This window comes from Stenella coeruleoalba (assembly GCF_951394435.1).
Source record: "Stenella coeruleoalba genome assembly, chromosome: 10".
Taxonomy (NCBI): domain Eukaryota; kingdom Metazoa; phylum Chordata; class Mammalia; order Artiodactyla; family Delphinidae; genus Stenella; species Stenella coeruleoalba.
In genome coordinates, this window is record NC_137156.1 from 3,373,456 (window position 1) to 3,391,514 (window position 18,059).

Here is an 18,059-nt window from a genome sequence, read left to right on the forward strand (position 1 = left end):
GCTGCTCCGCGGCACGTGGGATCTTCCCGGACCAGGGCTTGAACCTGTGTCCCCTGCACTGGCAGGTGGATTCTTAACCACTGTGCCACCAGGGAAGCCCTTGCTTGTGTTTCATCTTTTACAAATGAGCAATATATTTTATGTCCCGTTCCTATCACTACATTAATTAATTTTTAGGGAAATATAGTACAATTGAATATCCCTAGATCTGTGTATCCTAGTACCAGGCTGGAATCAAAGGAACTGTTCCTTAGGGCATAAGGAATTTAGGGACACCAATTATTAAGAGGTTACATGGAAGCAGAAGTCTGCTGGATGTTTACACCTTACAGATAGAAAAATTCTACAGATGGGACGGGAGAGATAAGGTACACATCCCCGACTGCTGTCTGTGATGAGCTTTCCATCCAAAGCAGAGATAATCAACCTGACAGGTTTCAAACGTCGCCCAGGTGCTCCACACCTTGAAAAATCACTCTCCCGAAGCTGGGACACCAGTTTGTCCCTGAAGGACCAGGGTCACCAGTTGTGTCTGAGAAACTAGCCAGTCAGGCCTGAGTTGAGATTAGGCTGGTCTATTTAAAGTGGAAAAGGCTTAAAGCATTTTCATTGTAAGGTTTATTCTGAAGCCCTCTCCACTTAAACGGGTTGGTGAAGCCCGCCCAGCATACACTACCTGGGAATTAGGAATGTTCTCTTCTACTCTCAGCAGATCCTGGATAAACTGATAATTAACCTCACCGATGCTTCAACCACCACATTCGCGAAAAAGGCGCCCGAGAGGGTGACATTTTCACGGAGCAACAGCGAAAATCGCTCTGAAGTTGCGCATGCGAGCAGGGAAGCCTCGGCGAATTTCTGCAAAAGCTGCCGAAATGGTGCACTCTGGCTGGACAACGCAGAAGGCAGCAGGCAAAGGGGGAGATTTCTCAGGTATCAAACTAGCGCCCATAAGCGGTTCAGAAGGGCAAGCAGCTTCCCGGACTCCGCACGAGGCTCCGCAAAGACCCTCCGGCGCGCGGCGGGGGAAGGAAGCCGGGATGGGGAAGGGGCGGGTCCGTCCCGGGCTGCGGGGCACACCCGCCAGGGCCTGGTCCCGGCCTCGCCCCTCCCCGGGACGCACCCAACCCGCAGTGGGTCGGGGCAGGAGTAAGTGGCCAGGGGCGCGGCGAACTCTGTCAGGCGCACGCCAACCTGCTTCTCCCTCCGAAGGCGGAACACCGCCCCGCGCCGGTGCATCTTGGGACTTGTAGTCCTGAGGCGGGGCAAACCACAGGCCCGGAGCGGCTAGAGACTACAGTTCCCAGCATGCCTGGCGAGGGCCCCGCCCCCTCCGCGCGCCGAGGGCGGGGGAGCAGAGCGCGGCTTTCCCCAAGCCTCCACCGCCGGCGGGATGGTGTGCGGTCCGCGGGCCCGGGATGTGGACTCACCCTGTAGTTGTGATAGTGCGTCTCCACGAGGTGCCGGTGGCGCGACTTCTCGTGGCCGAAGTTGGACTTTTCGCAGACCAGCAAGTGCCGGGGCACCTCTCGCAGCCGACACAGCATGGCCATGGTCTTCCCCACGCAGGTCCTGCCAGGGTTCGGCTCGCCCCGCCCCTTCCCCGCGGGCATGCGCAGTGCAGGCACGCCGCACGTGTTGAGGCGGTCCCGGGTAGGGGCGGGGCTAGTGCTGGGAGCGGGCCTAGGCTTCTGGGGGGCCTACGCAGAAGCTCGCTGATGGTTACCTACAAGGTACCCTACCTGAAATTAGTTCTCTTGCCAGAATCCTTCCTCTAGGCCCCAGGTTGCTCCTTCCCAAATTGTTAAGGAAGTTTGTGTCTAAAGGTAACACATAATACCTTTAACAGGGCTCCTTAAGACTCCTTCAGAACCACTTTCAAGATGCTTTTAAAAATATCCTTTTGGAACCGATTTTAATAATTTCTTGCTATTGGAGGTTATAGTGATAATGCGTTTTTCCATCTAAGTTTTCTGATCAACTCCAAGGGCCGTACTGCTACATGCTTCTCAAACTGAAGTATGCACAGCCCCAATTCTATGCAGAGAGGACAGAAAACAGCAGAATATTTGTAGTACAACCTTATGGAGCATCAGTTTTACTATAAGATTTGGAAGAATAGAACTTAAGTAATTTGGAAGGTATTTACAAATCTAAAACTAAGACAGACTGGAAAGTCCTCTGCCATTAATGTCAGTATCCTGTGCCTTAGATGTCATATTATCTCTGTGAATACTCTAAGGAAAACCTGTTTCCATTATTTTAAATAAGAAAAATGATAAGGACTAGCAAGTTAATCAAAAAACTACCGATTTCCTAAATCACAATATGGCACCTAGATATACCTTATAAATATTGTATTAGAATGTAGAATGCTTAGAGCATTGCTGCTTTTTTTTTTGCGGTACGCGGGCCTCTCACTGTTGTGGCCTCTCCCGTTGCGGAGCACAGGCTCCGGACGCGCAGGCTCAGCGGCCATAGCTCACGGGCCTAGCCGCTCCGCGGCATGTGGGATCTTCCCGGACCGGGGCACGAACCCGTGTCTCCTGCATCGGCAGGCAGACTCTCAACCACTGCGCCACCAGGGAAGCCCAAAGCATTGCTTCTTGGTCACCACACAATTCAACAGCAGTGGCCTCTCAGACCAGCAACATCAAATATGTACATCTCCTTGGTTGGTGCTCCAAAGCTTTGCAAAGTGACTAGCGTGATTCTGACCGTCTATCAATTACGTGTGAAAGCAACATGAAGCTTTTCTAGCATGCCGTTTAGGTTAAAATATTGTATTAAGTTTTGTGGCCTCTCCCTTTGCGGCGCACAGGCTCCAGACGTGCAGGCTCAGCGGCCATGGCTCACGGGCCCAGCCGCTCCGCGGCATGTGGGATCTTCTCGGACCGGGGCACGAACCCGTGTCCCCTGCATCAGCAGGCAGACTCTCAACCACTGCGCCACCAGGGAAGCCCAAAATATTGTATTAAGTTTTGAAGGCTTGGTGTAAAGTCTATACGTATGAACTTCAGCTGGAAAATGTATGGCGAGATAAGTAGCTGCTGTGCATTTTGGGTGTTGAGAACTCGGAGGTGTTCTTACAGGGAAGCGTGACGAGGATATGATCTGCGGGGTGTCCTGTGTTATGAAATAGAAGGCCAAAATCCTATTTATTTCAAAGATGAAAGCTGCAACTTCAGGTCAGTTTGGGGCTGAGGAGTCCTTTCTGCCTCCCTCCCCAGAGTTCTGCGTGTGTAATGTCCCTTGCCGATCACATTCCTCCCCCCCTCCCTCCCCACTGGGTGGTTTCTGTCAGCGGACAAACATGCCTTCGTGTTGTGCATTAAACAAGCAGACCTCCTTTGACCACAGGTCGCTCTGCGTTGCCGCTGTTTCTCTGTTCCATTAGGGCTGCTTCTCCTCACATTCTCTACTGAACCCGTTTCATTCCAGCTTTTCTCCACAATGCTTCACTGAAATGGCTCTGCAGCCCCTCCCCACTGTCTCCACCCTACAACCACTGCCGGTAACCTTCCTCTCTTTCTGGTCCACTGCCAGTCACAGCCTCCCAGCCATCTCGTCATCCTACAGTCCATCCTCCACTCAGCATCCAGACTGATCTCTGGAAAATGTCAACAACATGATATATGCAAACCCCGCCCCCACTTAAACCCTGTCACTGGCTTCTCGTTGCAGTTGAATAAAAGTTTAGTTAACCTGGCCCCTGCCAACCTCTGCGGCCTCATCTGCCCTTGCTTGTTCATACCATTGTGTCAGCTTTTCTGGTTTCTAGAGCTGAAAGCACTACCAACATCTCTCCTCAGACCCAGGGTGGGGAGAGACGGTGTCAAGTCCAGGGAGGGAGCAGAGGGGTGCAAGCAGAAAGCTTCCAAAGCTCAACCACTGCGTCCCAGCTGCTTCTTGGTGTGGGCCCGTTCCCCCTTTCCAGAGATCAGACAGCAAAGGAAGGAAGATGGGGCCCCCGGAGGGTGCAGCCCAATGTCTTCAAATCTGTCCACAACCTTGACCTCCAGAGTTTAGATTTGGAGGGAACAGATTAAAGACAAACTTCTTATTTTGCAATCTGGCCTTGGGCCCTAGTGGTCAGACTCTGGTTGCCTCTTTCCTCCTGTCAGGTGGGGCACTGAGTGCATTTAAGAACCAATCACAAGCATACATGATGAAAAGAATTTCTGTATAACTCAAGAGATCCAACTTTAAACAAGGGGAAAGGGAAACCAGCGCCTACTGGGTGCCTACTGTTTGCCAAGTCACTTGTGATGAACATATCATTGAATCCTGGCATCCTGTCTGCAGTGGGGGTATGTATTAGTTAGCTACTGCTGCATAACAAGCCACCCCAGTACTCACCTAGCTCAGGCTGGGCTCAGCGAGACAATTCTTCTGGTCTCAGCTGGGCTCCTTCATGCATGTGTGGTCAGCTGCAGGTTGATTAGGGGGCTCTGCTTCTGGTGAGGAGCTGGCTGTTGACTGGGCACCTTGGTTCTACTCCCTGAAGTATCTCATCCTCCAGCAGGCTAACATGGGCTTGTTGTCATGGAGACGGCAGGGTTCTGAAAGAAAAAGCAGAAGCATCTAAGACCTTTCAGGCCGAGGTCCCAAGCTGGCCCACTGGCATGCCCACTGCATTCTACTGGCCAGCCCTGATGCAAGGTTTGGAGGGACAGATTCTACCTCTCAGTGGGAGCAGCTGTAAAATCACATTTCAAAGGGCTTGGATACAGGGAGGGATGAAGAATCACTGCCGTTTGTGCACTCGGTGTAAGGATGCCTCTTCTCGAAAACGAGGTTTCTACAGCTGTTCCAAGCCCAGTAACTTGTCCAAAGCCTCACAGCTACTGAGTGGCTGGGCTGAGACTGGGAATCAAGTCCACCTGTCTTCAGAGCCCACCCACTGCCACTGGACCCACTGCTGATGCAGCCTTCCTAGTCATTCGAGGTTCTGGAGGTGGACACTTCTGCAGTAGGAACAGACTGTGCAGAGATTTCAGTGTCTAGTACTCCTCACCTTTGGGAATAATCCCCTTGAGAGAGTGGTGAAGTGTCTTGGAAAGACTTGGAACAACTTGGGGAAATGGCCAAGGGCTGAGTTGAGGAAATCAGGCCCCAGCAATACCGTTTTCATTACTAATCACAGGAGAAATTTGAAAAATACATAATGCACTCCACATGTTGGCAAATTCTTCTCATCTTTTTTAGGTACTTGTAGGCTATTTATGATTTTCAGCACAGACTAAATCAAACTATCGTGTCTAAAACCACCTCTGACTCTGACAGCAAGTGACACAGAAATAGATCTGCTAAGAAGACATTTCCTCCTGCTGCTGAGTAAGAAGTAGTCCTTTGCTTTTAACAGGGCAAAGCTGTTTTCGGAGACCCTGAAGCACACGCGGAAATCACTTGCAGCTAATGCCTCGACAGCCCTGAGTCAGTGGTTCTCACCCCTGGCTGCACAGGACCATCACCTGGAGGGCTTTTAAAATTCCTTAAACCCGAGTGCAACAGACCAATTAAATCAGAATCCCTAGAGTGAGGCCCAGGCATCGGTATTTTTTATGGCTCTTCAGGTGATTACGGGGCCTGGTCAAGGCTGAAGACCATCGCTTTAAACCCACATCTTTGGGTGAACTTGTTCCAAATGGTTCAGCAAGTAAAAGCGTTCGCTGCTGGGTCGTGGTCTTCCAGCCTCACCTGCACAGCCTACTTACCACCCTCGGCATCCCTTCCACTAGTTTTATTCCTGATTCAACCCAGTTCTGCAGGTTCTGAGTGCCCACTGTGCACGGGGTGCTGTGCTAAGAGTCGTGGTCCTGGTGAGCTGCTCTGGAAAAAGTATCGCATCATAAAAAATAAAAATCACGCCACCTACCAAATGGAGGCAAAAACTGGAAGACTCTAAGGGGTCACCTGAGGGTTAGGACGTGAATACTTTGGAATATTAAAATCCGTCTGATGAGACCATCAGTGAACGTGTCCCGCTTCAAAACAAAACCCTGCTGTTATTCTGAGACACTGAGTTAGGATTTTTGTGTAAATATGCAGCATTTAAATTTTATTGGCATGTAACATGCATACAGAGACGTATGCAGGAAGCATTCACGGGCACCTCGATGGGTCATTACAGAGTGGACACGCTTATGTGGCCAAAAGCAACATCAGCTTCGCTCCGGCCTCCCCGACACACCCCGCCATCACTTCTCCCTCCCTCCTCCACGAAGAAACCAACATCTCACCGGCTAACACCGTAGACCAATTTCCGTTTTTGATAAAAGCAGTTTGTTACAGAAAATTTTAAGCATTTACAGAATAGCAAAATGCTATAAGAGACCTGTCACCCAGCTTCAGTGACTCCTAATTATCTGCTATTTCTCTTTCATCAATACCTCAAGCTACTACCCACCCTTCACTTTTTTTTCAATTGTTTTTCTTTTTCATGAGGTAAGAGGTCCATACATTGAAAGGCACAGACATTAACTGTGAGAAATAAATGCACCCATGTATACGTCACCCCTTTCAAGAACAGAATATTTTCATCACCTCCAGAAAATTCCCTCAAGTTCCTTCCCAGGCAATTTTTTCCTCCCCGCACAAGCAAATGCTCTTGTGATTTTTTTTCACCACGGGTTCATTTTGCCTGTCATCCTACAATCACCACGGGTTCATTTCGCCTGTCATCCTACAATAATGCGTCACGGCCAGCTTGTCTCACTCAGCAGTGTGTTTATAGATTCATCCGCAGTGTGTGCCCCTGTAGTTTGCTCCTTTAAGTTCTGAGTTGTATTCTCCTGTGTAAACATATCACAGTTTGTTGATACATTTTTCTATGTATGGATATTTGGGTTACTTGCTGGTTTGGGCTACTCTGGCCCAAGGGTCTATGAGCATGCTTGTACAAACACTTTTTGTATTCCATTTAATTCCTTTACTAGCATTTAAGCGACACCTCTTTGCATTGTTTTAGTGGTCGTTCCAGGGGTTACAATATGCATCTTTCACATATTACAATCCACTTAGAACTAAGAGTGTACTATTTTCAGACGTGGACATTATAAAAACCTCTCTGTATCCTTTGTGCTACTGTTGACACACATCTCCCATCTGCACGTTATAAACCCCACGATACAATGTTATAATTTTTGCTTTGAACACTCATAGGTCTTTTAAAGAAAATAAGATAAAAAGTTACTAATAAATATTTGGAGGAAATATCTGAGGCCAATATACTGTGTCTCCTTTAAGTTTCCCTGGGAATGTTTGCATTCAGGACCAAATCTCGCCTACGGTCATTATTGTTGGCGTATCCGGTGACGACTGCACCCTCTGGGTAATAATCCAATGCTGGCTCACATTGTTCCAGTTTGAGCCATTGGGAGCTCTTCCAGGTCAGCTTTTTTTTGACATTTCCATACTTTTTTTAAAAAAGCAGTTTCTTAGTTTCTGGCATTATTAAGATGCTCCAGGCTCATCTTGTATCTTCCACCTCAGTGCCAGAATTAGCCTTTTCTCCAAGAAACCCTGACTCTTTTTATTGGAAAATGGTACAGTAGTGTCCCCCCCCCACGCCGCCGCGTAGCTGTGGTTTCGCTTTCAGCAGTTTCAGTTACCCATGGCCAAGCACGGTCCAAAAATTTTAAGTGAAAAATTCCAGGAATAAAAAATTCATGTTTTAAACTGGGCACCATTCTGGGTAACGTGATGAAATCTCTCCTGTCCGGCTCTGTTCCGCCTGGGTTCCCCCGCCATGGACATCGTCTGCTCCCGGCACCCAACCATCCACATCATCACGGCTGAGAATCCAGGATCACTGGAAGCAGACGATCCTCCTTCTGACATATGGTCAGAAGGTCAGTAGTAGCCTAATGCTATGTCACAATGCCTACGCCATTCACCTCACTTCATCTCGTCACCCAGACACAAGAAGAAGGGTGAGTACAGTATGATAAGATATATTGAGAGAGAGACCACATCCATGTAACATTTTTACAGTATACTGTTATAATTGTTCTATTTTATTATTGGTTATTGCTGTTAATCTCTTACCATGCCTAACTTATACATTAAACTTTGTCATAGGTGTGTAGGTATAGGAAAAAAATCATAACGTATATATAGGGTTCAGTAGTATCTGTGGTTTCAGGTCAGCGAAGAGCTGCACTGCAGCGGTGCAGGCTGTGCGCTGCGAGCCCTCCAGGCAGGCTTCACGATCCCCGTGATCCTTCCTGTGTGTTCTCTTCTCCAACCAACTACACAAACCATGCAGCTTTCACATTAAATAATAGAAAGAAATGGGAAATAACCGCAGCACTAGGACAGTGCCTACCAGATGAAAGACAGTGAAGAAATGGTAGTTTCCTTTCCTTCTTTGTTTTTCTGCGGTGGGTTAGAAAGGCAGTTTCCCTAGAGAATGTTGACTGAGACGTCGCTCCAGCACAAGGAACCAGGGCTACGGAGCAGCTACTGGCAGCTGTATTTGTGAGCTGCCTGAGCTGATTTATTATTTTATTTAAAGTTATTTATTTATTTTTGGCTGTGTTGGGTCTTCATTGCTGTCTGCGGGCTTCTCATTGTGGTGGCTTCTCTTGTTGCAGAGCACGGGCTCCAGGCACGTGGGCTTCAGTAGTTGTGGCACTCGGGCTCAGTAGTTGTGGCTCGTGGGCTCTAGAGCGCAGGCTCAGTAGCTGTGGCGCACGGGTTTAGTTGCTCCGCGGCATGTGGGGTCTTCCCGGACCAGGGCTCGAACCCGTGTCCCCTGAGGCGGATTCTTAACCACAGCGCCACCAGGGAAGCCCTAATTTATTATTATCACGATTACGTTTTGACAGATCTACTCAGTACTTCGTATGTGTGAAGCCCGTAATAGCAGATCTGGCTACAACGGTGGCTGGCTGCACCATATAGCTGAATTCGTAGACAAGTATTTGGAGTGATTGTCAGGGGCTGGTGTGTAAGTCAGTGCCAAGTGTATGTAAGGAGGTCTCCAGGCCCAAATTCTGCCTCGTGACAACACAGTCCACACCACAGCAACCATGTGCTCCCCAGGAGTGATTGTCAGGGGCTGGTGTGTAAATCAGTGCCAAGTGTATGTAAGGAGGTCTCCAGGCCCAAATTCTGCCTCGTGACGACACAGTCCACACCACAGCAACCACACTCGCTACTCTGAGCATCTGAGGGCACTTGTGTATAGACACATTCACATCAGCAGAGCAAACAGCGTTCTTGGTGGGGCGGGACACACTCGGGGTGTCCATGTGGCCCAGGTTCCAAAGCGGAGTGGGGTGACAAGGCTGCTGTCCCTGGAACTCAAAGCTTTAACAAAGGTGGTAAAGAAGTGAGAAAAGGAGGAACCTGCTGTTTCCTCACAGCCTCAGGCCCAGCCGATCTCTAGTCCAGACAGGGTGGAGAAACGGGATTTGCCCTAGATAAGGATCTGCAGGAAGATTTCAAAGCAGCCGTTTGAGCCCTGGAGAGGGAGCCACGTGGGTGAGCCTTCATCTGCAGAGTTGCCAGGACGGCCCTGCACAGATGTTAGTGATCTGATGGAAGGAAGTGAAAAGTGTTCCTTCTGACAACATGTCAGGGCCCCTGCTCTAGAATCTGCGATCGTTCTGTCCAGAATAAATGTCCTTTCGGTCACCAGCACAGCAACTTGGGCTTCCCCTGGGGCTAAATGTAAGCCCTGAATCCAGTGAGTTACAGCTCAGAGGAACTGGGCCCAGTAAGCTCCCCACTCATGGTCATGTGAAATAAATAGTGTCGTACTTAGCAATCCTGGACGAAGGTAACCGTCATGTCAAAAAAGCATGTGCATCTTCTAAGTTGTCATAATATTTTGGAAAGCAGCCTTACAGAAATGTATCTGTGGGTATTCCCACTGATAGCAAGAAGTCACATTTCCAGTTCCTTCCTGATGCTGAGTATTGTGTGTTTTTTGATCCCTGCCAATCTGATCCTTTAATATGTATGCTTTTATATTTATTTCTTATTAGTGATGTTTAAAATCTTTTCATATTTTAATTAGAGTTTTAAATTTCTTTTTTAAAACTGCCTCTTCTTGATATTTTTGTATTAGAGTACTGATTGTTCCGTTGCTAATTTGTCCATCACATACATTGCGTATATCGGAAATATTTGGTCATGGTCCTTGACAATTAATAATCATTAAACAATTTTTATCACAAAGCATAAATCGTGGCATTTTCTTAAACAAGTAAACATTTTTTTCATGGTTAACCTGAAAATGTGTGCAAAATTGTTCTACCTGATACTTGTTTTTTAGAACCTGTTCCTTGAGCTGTAGGAAGATCACTGCACCTTACAGTAAACCACCAGAAATGCTTGTGGTTCCTATTTTTCAGCAACAGAGTGAGTCTTGGGCTCCTGAAGCTTGGAGGGAGGACACAGCTGAACGCAGCCCCTTCCCAGGGAGGCAGGCAGAGCAGCTGGGGTCACGCGAGTCCCCGTGAGTCCCCGCCTGCCGCTGGATGGCAAAGGGGCAACACTCAGCAGACCTGTCACGTGCACTTAGCATCAAGGAGCAAAATTAAGAATGCATCACTCTGGTAATTTCATTAGCCGTAATATTCAAACTGGAAACATATTTGCTTTAAGTACTCTAGAAAGCAGTACGTCAACAATTCCTGTCCCCTTTGATGGAGGGGAAAAAAAACCCCAGATTTTGAGACACCCACCAGAGAGGGTGGCCCAGGTGGCTGAGTAGGAAGACCTTGAACTCACCTCCTCCCACAGACACATCAAAATTACAACTACTTACAGAGCAACTATCTATGAGAATGAGCTGAAGACCAGTAGAAAAGATTTCCCACAACTAAAGACATAAAGAAAGAACCATGGTGAGATGGATAGGAGGAGATGCAATATAGTCAGACACATGCCCCAGTTTTCAGAATTGCAGAGGTTCTCCCCAAGGAGAAAGGGATCCAAGCCTGGGGTTCCTGCTTGGGGAAGATGAGCCCCCAGAACATCTGATTTTGATAACCAGTGGGGCTTATGTTCAGGAGAGCCAAAGGGCTGTAGCAAACAGAGACTCCCCTCTTAAAGGGCATGTGCAAAACCTCACACACTCCAAGTCCCAGTGCAGAGGCAGTAATCGGAAAGGAGCCTGGGTCAGACCCACTTCCTGACCTTGGAGAGCCTCCCCGAGAGGCAGGGGCCAACTGGGACTCCCCTGGGGAGTGAAATGTAGGGTGGTTAGAGTGTGTTTGAACTGCAAAAACACAAACGTGTGGCGTCTGAACATGCTACTAAACAACGAGTGGGTCACTGAAGAAATCAAGAAACACTTGGAGACAAATAAAAATGGAAACACAATGACCCAAAATGTATGGGATGCAGCAAAAGCAGTTCTAAGAAGGAAGTTTATATCATTACAAGCCTACCTCTAGAAACAAGAAAAATGTGCTATAACCAACTTTCCCGTGCAGAGGCAATCATGCACGTGTTTCTGTAAAATAGAGATTACACTCTATGCTTTCATACACCCCTTTTTAAATAACCAGTGTTACTGCAATCACTTCGGAATTCTTTGAAACAATTTCAGCGGCTATATAATATTAAATCCAAAGAACATGTCATATCATAGGAAACAAACTTATGGTTACCAAAGGGGAGAAGGAGAAGGGAGGGGCAAATTAGGAGCACGGGATTAACAGTAACACACTACTATGCATAAAATAAACAACAAGGATCTACTGTAGAGCACAGGGAATTATACCCAATATCTTATAATAACCCAATATCTTATAATATACCCAATATCTTGTAATAACCTATAATGGAATATAATCTGCAAAAAAATCACTCTGCTCTACTCCTGAAACTAACACAATATTGTAAATCAACTGTATTTCAAGAAAAAAATATAAAAACATGTTATACTTTACTTCCCCATATTCACTGGACATTTAGGTCACTTTCCAATTAAATTTATATTTATTTACGCAATTATTTGGTTTGTCTGACTCACCAGACTGCAAACTCTTGTGTTTGTTTCGTCACTATTACATTCTTATCCTGTAGCAGTACCTGAACTATACCAGGGAGACTACAGAATCTGGTGAACGAAGGTGCCTATGCTTCGATTCTTGGTTCAAATCACCCTCAACCACAAAACATTCCTGATCTACCTCAATTGTACATTGTGGTCTCTCTTCTGAAATTTCCTTGTGGTTCTTTTTCTGGAACTCCCTTGCAGGAAAAAGAGGGAAATGCTGTTTCATGAGCAGTGTTACGTGCTGGGCACCGTGCTGGCCATATTCAAGGAGAAAGTCCATGTCCCCAAAGGGTAGCACCTCAGCCTAGAGGGCATGCTGAAAAACCCACCACGAGGGGCTTCCCTGGTGGCGCAGTGGTTAAGAATCTGCCTGCCAATGCAGGAGACAACGGGTTCGAGCCCCGGTCCGGGAAGATCCCACATGCTGCAGAGTAACTAAACCCGTGCGCCACAACTACTGAGCCTGCGCTCTAGGGCCCGCAAGCCACAACTACTGAGCGCTCACGCCACAACTACTGAGCCCTTGTGCCACAACTACTGAAGCCCGTGCGCCTAGAGCCTGTGCTCTGCAACACTAGAAGCCATGACGATGAGAAGCCTGTGCACCGCAATGAAGAATAGCCCCCGTTCGCTGCAACTAGAGAAAGCCCGCGCACAGCAACGAAGACCCAACGCAGCCAAAAATAAAAACAAATAAATTTAAAAAACCAAACAAAACCCACCACAAAATCTTCAATCAAGGGACCTTCCAGAACTCTCTGGTGGCCTCACCAAGCAGTCTGACTCTGGACAAAGCTCAGGTCCACCACGCCTGAGATCTGTCCCCTATGCCTGGGGACAGTCTGAGAGGACAGAGGCCAAGCACACGGGGCTCAGGGGATTGGCTGTGGTGGCTGAGCCCTGGTCAGGGAGATGTGAGCTGGCATCTCAGGAGTGGATGCCAACAGTCTGACTTTATCGAAGCGGGGGTTAGAAGAACTTTGTGACAGCATCTGCAAAGAGAGGGAAAATGTGAAGGAGGAATGCACGAATGGTAAGTCATTAGCTCATCTGGAGAAAGGGAGAAGAAGAAAGCGGGATTCTGAGACTTTCTTGCCTTGTTAACGTACTGTGCTTATTCTCAGAGAGACCTGCCCAGAATAAAAACATCACTCCCCAGCCCTCAAACTGCAAGCCAGAAAGAGAGGTGTGAATCATCACACGCCCAGATCAACACAGGCCTTCATTTCCTTCCCCCTTAAATAACATTTTTTTTTTTTTGGCCGTGCCACGTGGCTTGTGGGATCTTAGTTCCCCGACCAGGGATTCAACCTGGGCCCTCGGCAGTGCAAGCACCGAGTCCTAACCACGGGACTGCCAGGGAATTCCCAAATGACACTTTTAAAACTAGTGAATTTCTCAGATTTTTCACCTCACACATGGGAGACACAAGGTTTCAACACTAAGAGTTAATCGAAAATAATGCAAGATTTTACTTCCCTTCACATCGTAAATTTTGAGTAGCTCTATTTTTTGGTGCAATAATGCACATCTTTAAGCAGCTGAGCAAGTATTTAATTACATTTTATTAATGATTTTAGGAAAATGATATAGAACTTCCTAAGGATGAGCGTGTGAAAGACTTAGGCGGGAGAGGAAAGGTGGTGGCTGGAGGTTGCAACATCCAACCAGATTTGATTTTAGAGATAGGATAACTTTCAAAATTTAAGCAATTTACACGACAGACTTCCATATGGATGAAGAATGATTCTGGAGTATACACGAAACGCAGAAGACATCTACCTAATGGAGATGAAGTAGATACAACAAAGGTTAGTACAAACTTTGCTCTCTATGCATTTCCCTTTCTGAATGCTGTCACCCACCACCCCTGCACTGTCCTAACCTTGGCTCCTTCAAGGCACCGAGGCCGGGATCAATTGTGATAAGAGGGAACGATAAATAAACACAAGAACTCCACCCCAAACACACCCCACACTCCCACCTCCATTTGCTCACACGGTTACCTCCCTTCTGCTCAAGTCCAAGTCCTCCCCATCCTGAGAGACGTCCCTTAAAGGCGACGTCTACAAACTCAGCAAGAACACATGGAGACTGATGCACAATCCTATGTGATCTGTAAGAACCTTTTTTCATACGGGATCTTAAAAAGACATGAGCATCATGAAAACTGCAAATCACATGACATTGAAATTAATACTGACGTCAGAAGAGTAATTGGGGCAACGATGATTTTGTACAGGTGACCCAAGAACAGATGCTCTATGAAATCAGGAGAAATCTGTTCCTTTTCCTCCCTTTGAAGCCCAAGCGTGGGTCAGATCCTCCAGGAAAGACCTACACTTGCTGATAACCCTGACATTTATAATATGGATGAGAAATGACCCTTAAGTAGCTTTCACTAAAAAATTTAGCTAGTTTTCCTCTGAAAACCACCATTCTTAGAAAGTACAAATTTCTCAAGTGTCGAGGGACCAAAAGATGTACAATTACTTGCCAGTCAGTGTTTCCTATTCCAATCAAGAAGTCCTTTCTCCCAACCAACGTTCCACCTATAAAAATAGTTGTTGACTTTAATAGCCATGCCAGTCTCTGCACTGCCTTAAGAGGTCAGAAGAATGCAAAGAAACGCGAGAAGAAAGGGCAGATGCTTTCCAGCCATCAGGTAGAGCTGGTACTTTGAGAGCTGAAGGGCTTTCAACACCCAGCACACAACAGAGGAGCTGTGGGTAACACTGAAGTTGTCAACCGGTCACCTGCTTTCACTCTCCATTTGCGGGTCTTCTCATCATTAGTGCTTTGCAGCTACCTCCCTCCAGCCTGCCTCTAGCTGTGCAGATCTTGGGGAACAGTGCATCTTCAGGGAGATTCAGAACTACGAGACCTGCCACGCAGCATCCCTGCCACTTGGGTGCCGGCACGGCCATCCCCAGCGTGTACTCTGAGCACTTGTTTCTCAAGAGGCTCAGGTGAGAATCTCCCCAGACCACCTGGAAAATTGAAGGCTTCACCGTCTCTAGAGATTCACAGTGGGTATTTGCATCTTCTGAACCAGTTGGACCCTAGGACCTATTTATCACGTGGCACTTATTAATATCCAAGCACCTTGTGTCCTACAGAACATCTATGGAAAGCACTGAGTTCATGCATCTGAAATCTTCTCAGTTAATGTCTATGTTCCGGGCAACCCAGGAAGGCACGTGGAGCTGCTGTGTGCCTCTGCTGGACCCCAGCAGCGCAGAACTTACCTCCACCTACCTTTCCAAGTGAACAGAATACTGTTTTCACCACGCACACAGCTCACTGCTAAATGCACTCCTGACAGGTACATTCTGCTCTGTCAGGGCCGGGTCTCCGAAGCTCCCTGCTATCCCGTCCTTCCTCAGCCAGCTCACTTCCACCCACCCACGCACTCAATCCTCACTTCCTTTAGGAAGCCTCACCTTCCCTCCACTCCCCGCAACCTCCCAAACCCCCAGGCCGGGTTCAGGGCGCAGCCTCTACACTCATCTGCACCATTCACCAACTAAAAGTAAAGAGACGCTTCTTTATTACTTGCTGGGTGCTGGGCACGTAACAAATACTTGTGAATGAATCTTCCACTAATTACTGCTCCTGGAGGACAAGCACTGTATCTTATCAGCTTTCTAGCTCTAGCACCATCCAAGCACACAGTAGCTGCCCAATAAATACATTTGTTTAACAAATATTTATCATCCGTATTTAGTACCCAGCTCCTAATATTCCCTCAGGAGTCAAAATATTAACGACTTGGATAAATTAACTTGTACAAAATAGGAAAGGACTGGCCAGGGGAAAGGGGCTCTTCCACTTTAACAAGTGACTTTTAAACAGACAGCTCAGGCCGAAGGCATCACTCCGTGTCTGCCCTCCAGCTCGTAAGGAGCAGAGAGGAGCAGGGAGGCTGCCCTGAGCCACCGCCCTCCTGTTAGATCTGGATCAGGCTCCTCCTAATGCTGTGACTCCTGGGGCGCTAGTGCACCCCAGGCCTGCAGGGCACTGTCCCCTGAGCTGAACAGGGCTCCGTCATGCTCAGCGATTCCAGCACTCTGGACAGCTCCATTTTTCTTCCAGGTAGAATTTGTGCTTGGGGCCCTGCCCTGCTTGTGCAGAGGACTCAGGGGACTGCAGACAAGTTAATTCACAAGGAACTCTGAAAAGTGCTGCCCACCGTGGCTGCTTGTCTCATCTCTCCCACGACCGAACTGGCCACTCGAGAGACACAGTGTCACCAACCAGAGGCCACAGCCCTGAGCCCGGGAGGCTGTGGAGCCCGAGGTTTAGGGCACAAGCTCACAGGCCGGGGAACGACTGCAGCTGTGAGTGGGTCGGCTGAGGGCGGGGCTTCGTGGGGACGGTGCAGCCCTCCAGCTGGGGTGTCCTGTAGCCCAGGAGCGGACAGGTGGTCGTCACTTCGTCACGCTCAAGCCCATCGGTGCGTCCTGGACCGATTCCCACGTGTAGCCCAGGCACAGCACTGACTCAGTCTGCCGGGTCCTCCAGTAGTCGGGGGGTGTCTCCCTCAATGTTGTGCGTCCGAGAATGTCTATTTCCCCTTTACTTTTTTTTTTTTTTTTTTTTTTGCGGTACGCGGGCCTCTCACTGCTGTGGCCTCTCCCGTTGCAGAGCACAGGCTCCGGACGCGCAGGCTCAGCGGCCATGGCTCACGGGCCCAGCCGCTCCGCGGCACGTGGGATTTTCCCGGACCGGGGCACGAACCCGTGTCCCCTGCATCGACAGGCGGACTCTCAACCACTGCGTCACCAGGGAAGCCCCGCCCCTTTACTTTTGAAGGACAATTTCACTGGATACAGAATTCTAAGTTGGTGAGTTTTTTCTATTTTGCTTGCATGATTCGTGAGACAGATGGAATTTTACCTTGTCCCACTAGAGGTAAGGTCTTCATTTCCTGTCTTCTTCAAGACTTTCTTTGTCCTTGATTTTTCTGCGGTTAGAGTATGTCTTGGTGTAGATCTTTTTGGTATTTGCCTGCACAGTGTTCTCTGAGTTTCCTGAATCTGTGGTTTGGTGTTTATCACTCATTTGGGGACATTCTCAGCCTTTATTACTTCAAATACTTCCTCTGTTCCTTTCTCTCTTCTGCTTCTGGTGTTCCCATCATGTGTACGTTACACCTTTTGTAATTCTCCCACGGTTCGTGGATATTCTGCTCTCTTTCCTGCTTTTTGTAATAGGGAAGAACAACTCTGACTCCATATTAGACCTGCTTCTTTTACTTTATCCTTTGTGGTTCTATTGCTTTTGCTACAAGTTAATTACTAAAGGGATGTTGCCTATAACTTAAAGTATACAGAATGGCCCATTTCCTGGAACCTGGCCTCCCGTGCCTGACTGTTTAGCTCACAGGAAACATCCTGACCAGGCCCACCTGTGAATGCCTGCAGGAAGGAAGAAATTCCCCGTCTGCTGGCTTTCCAAACAAAGCCACTATTCGTGGTCCCAACACCTCGTCTCTCGATCGATTGACCCTTCGTGCGGTGAGCAGTGCAAGCTTGGACTCGGTGACATTTTTTCTCTTCGATTTTCAGTTTGGGACTTTTCTGTTGATGTATCTTCAGGGTCACTGATTCTTTCCTCTGCCATGTCTAGGTGATAATGAACCCATCAAAGGCATTCTTCATTTCTGTTACATTGTTCTTGATTTCTAGCATTTTCTTTTGATTCTTTCTTAGAGTTTCCATCTCTCTGCTTACATTACCCACCTGTTCTCACAAGTGTCCACTATCTCCATTAGAACCCTTAGCTTATTAATCATAGTTATTTTAATTCCTGGTCCAATAATGCCAAATTTTCCACCATATCTGAGTCTGGTTCTGATGCTTGCTCTGTCTCTTCAAGCTGCGTTTTTTGCCGTATAGTACACTTTGCAACTTTTTGTTGAAAGATAGACATGATGTCCTGGGTAAAAGTAAATACGCTTTTAGTGAGAAGCTCTGTTTGTACGGCTAGAAGTTAAGCTGTGTTTGCTCTTTGCTGTAGTTGTAGGTGTTAGGGGCTG

The 18,059-nt window shown here is 47.7% G+C and overlaps 1 protein-coding gene across 4 annotated transcripts in view; it reads right to left on the reverse strand.

Annotated features, from left to right (window-relative positions):
- RPP40 (ribonuclease P/MRP subunit p40) overlaps nt 1–18,059 on the reverse strand; it is a 47,903-nt gene that overhangs the window by 10,882 nt on the left and 18,962 nt on the right. For 3 of the 4 annotated variants that reach the window (XM_079933543.1, XM_079933545.1, XM_079933544.1), the window contains 2 exons: nt 4,360–4,562; nt 1,431–3,126 (listed from right to left, as the gene is read on the reverse strand). In XM_079933543.1, coding sequence (XP_079789669.1) covers nt 1,431–1,613 — 183 coding nt within the window. In that variant the 5' untranslated portion in view covers nt 1,614–3,126; nt 4,360–4,562. The remainder of the gene's footprint in view (nt 1–1,430; nt 3,127–4,359; nt 4,563–18,059) is intronic. The other variant, XM_079933546.1, reaches the window with a different exon arrangement.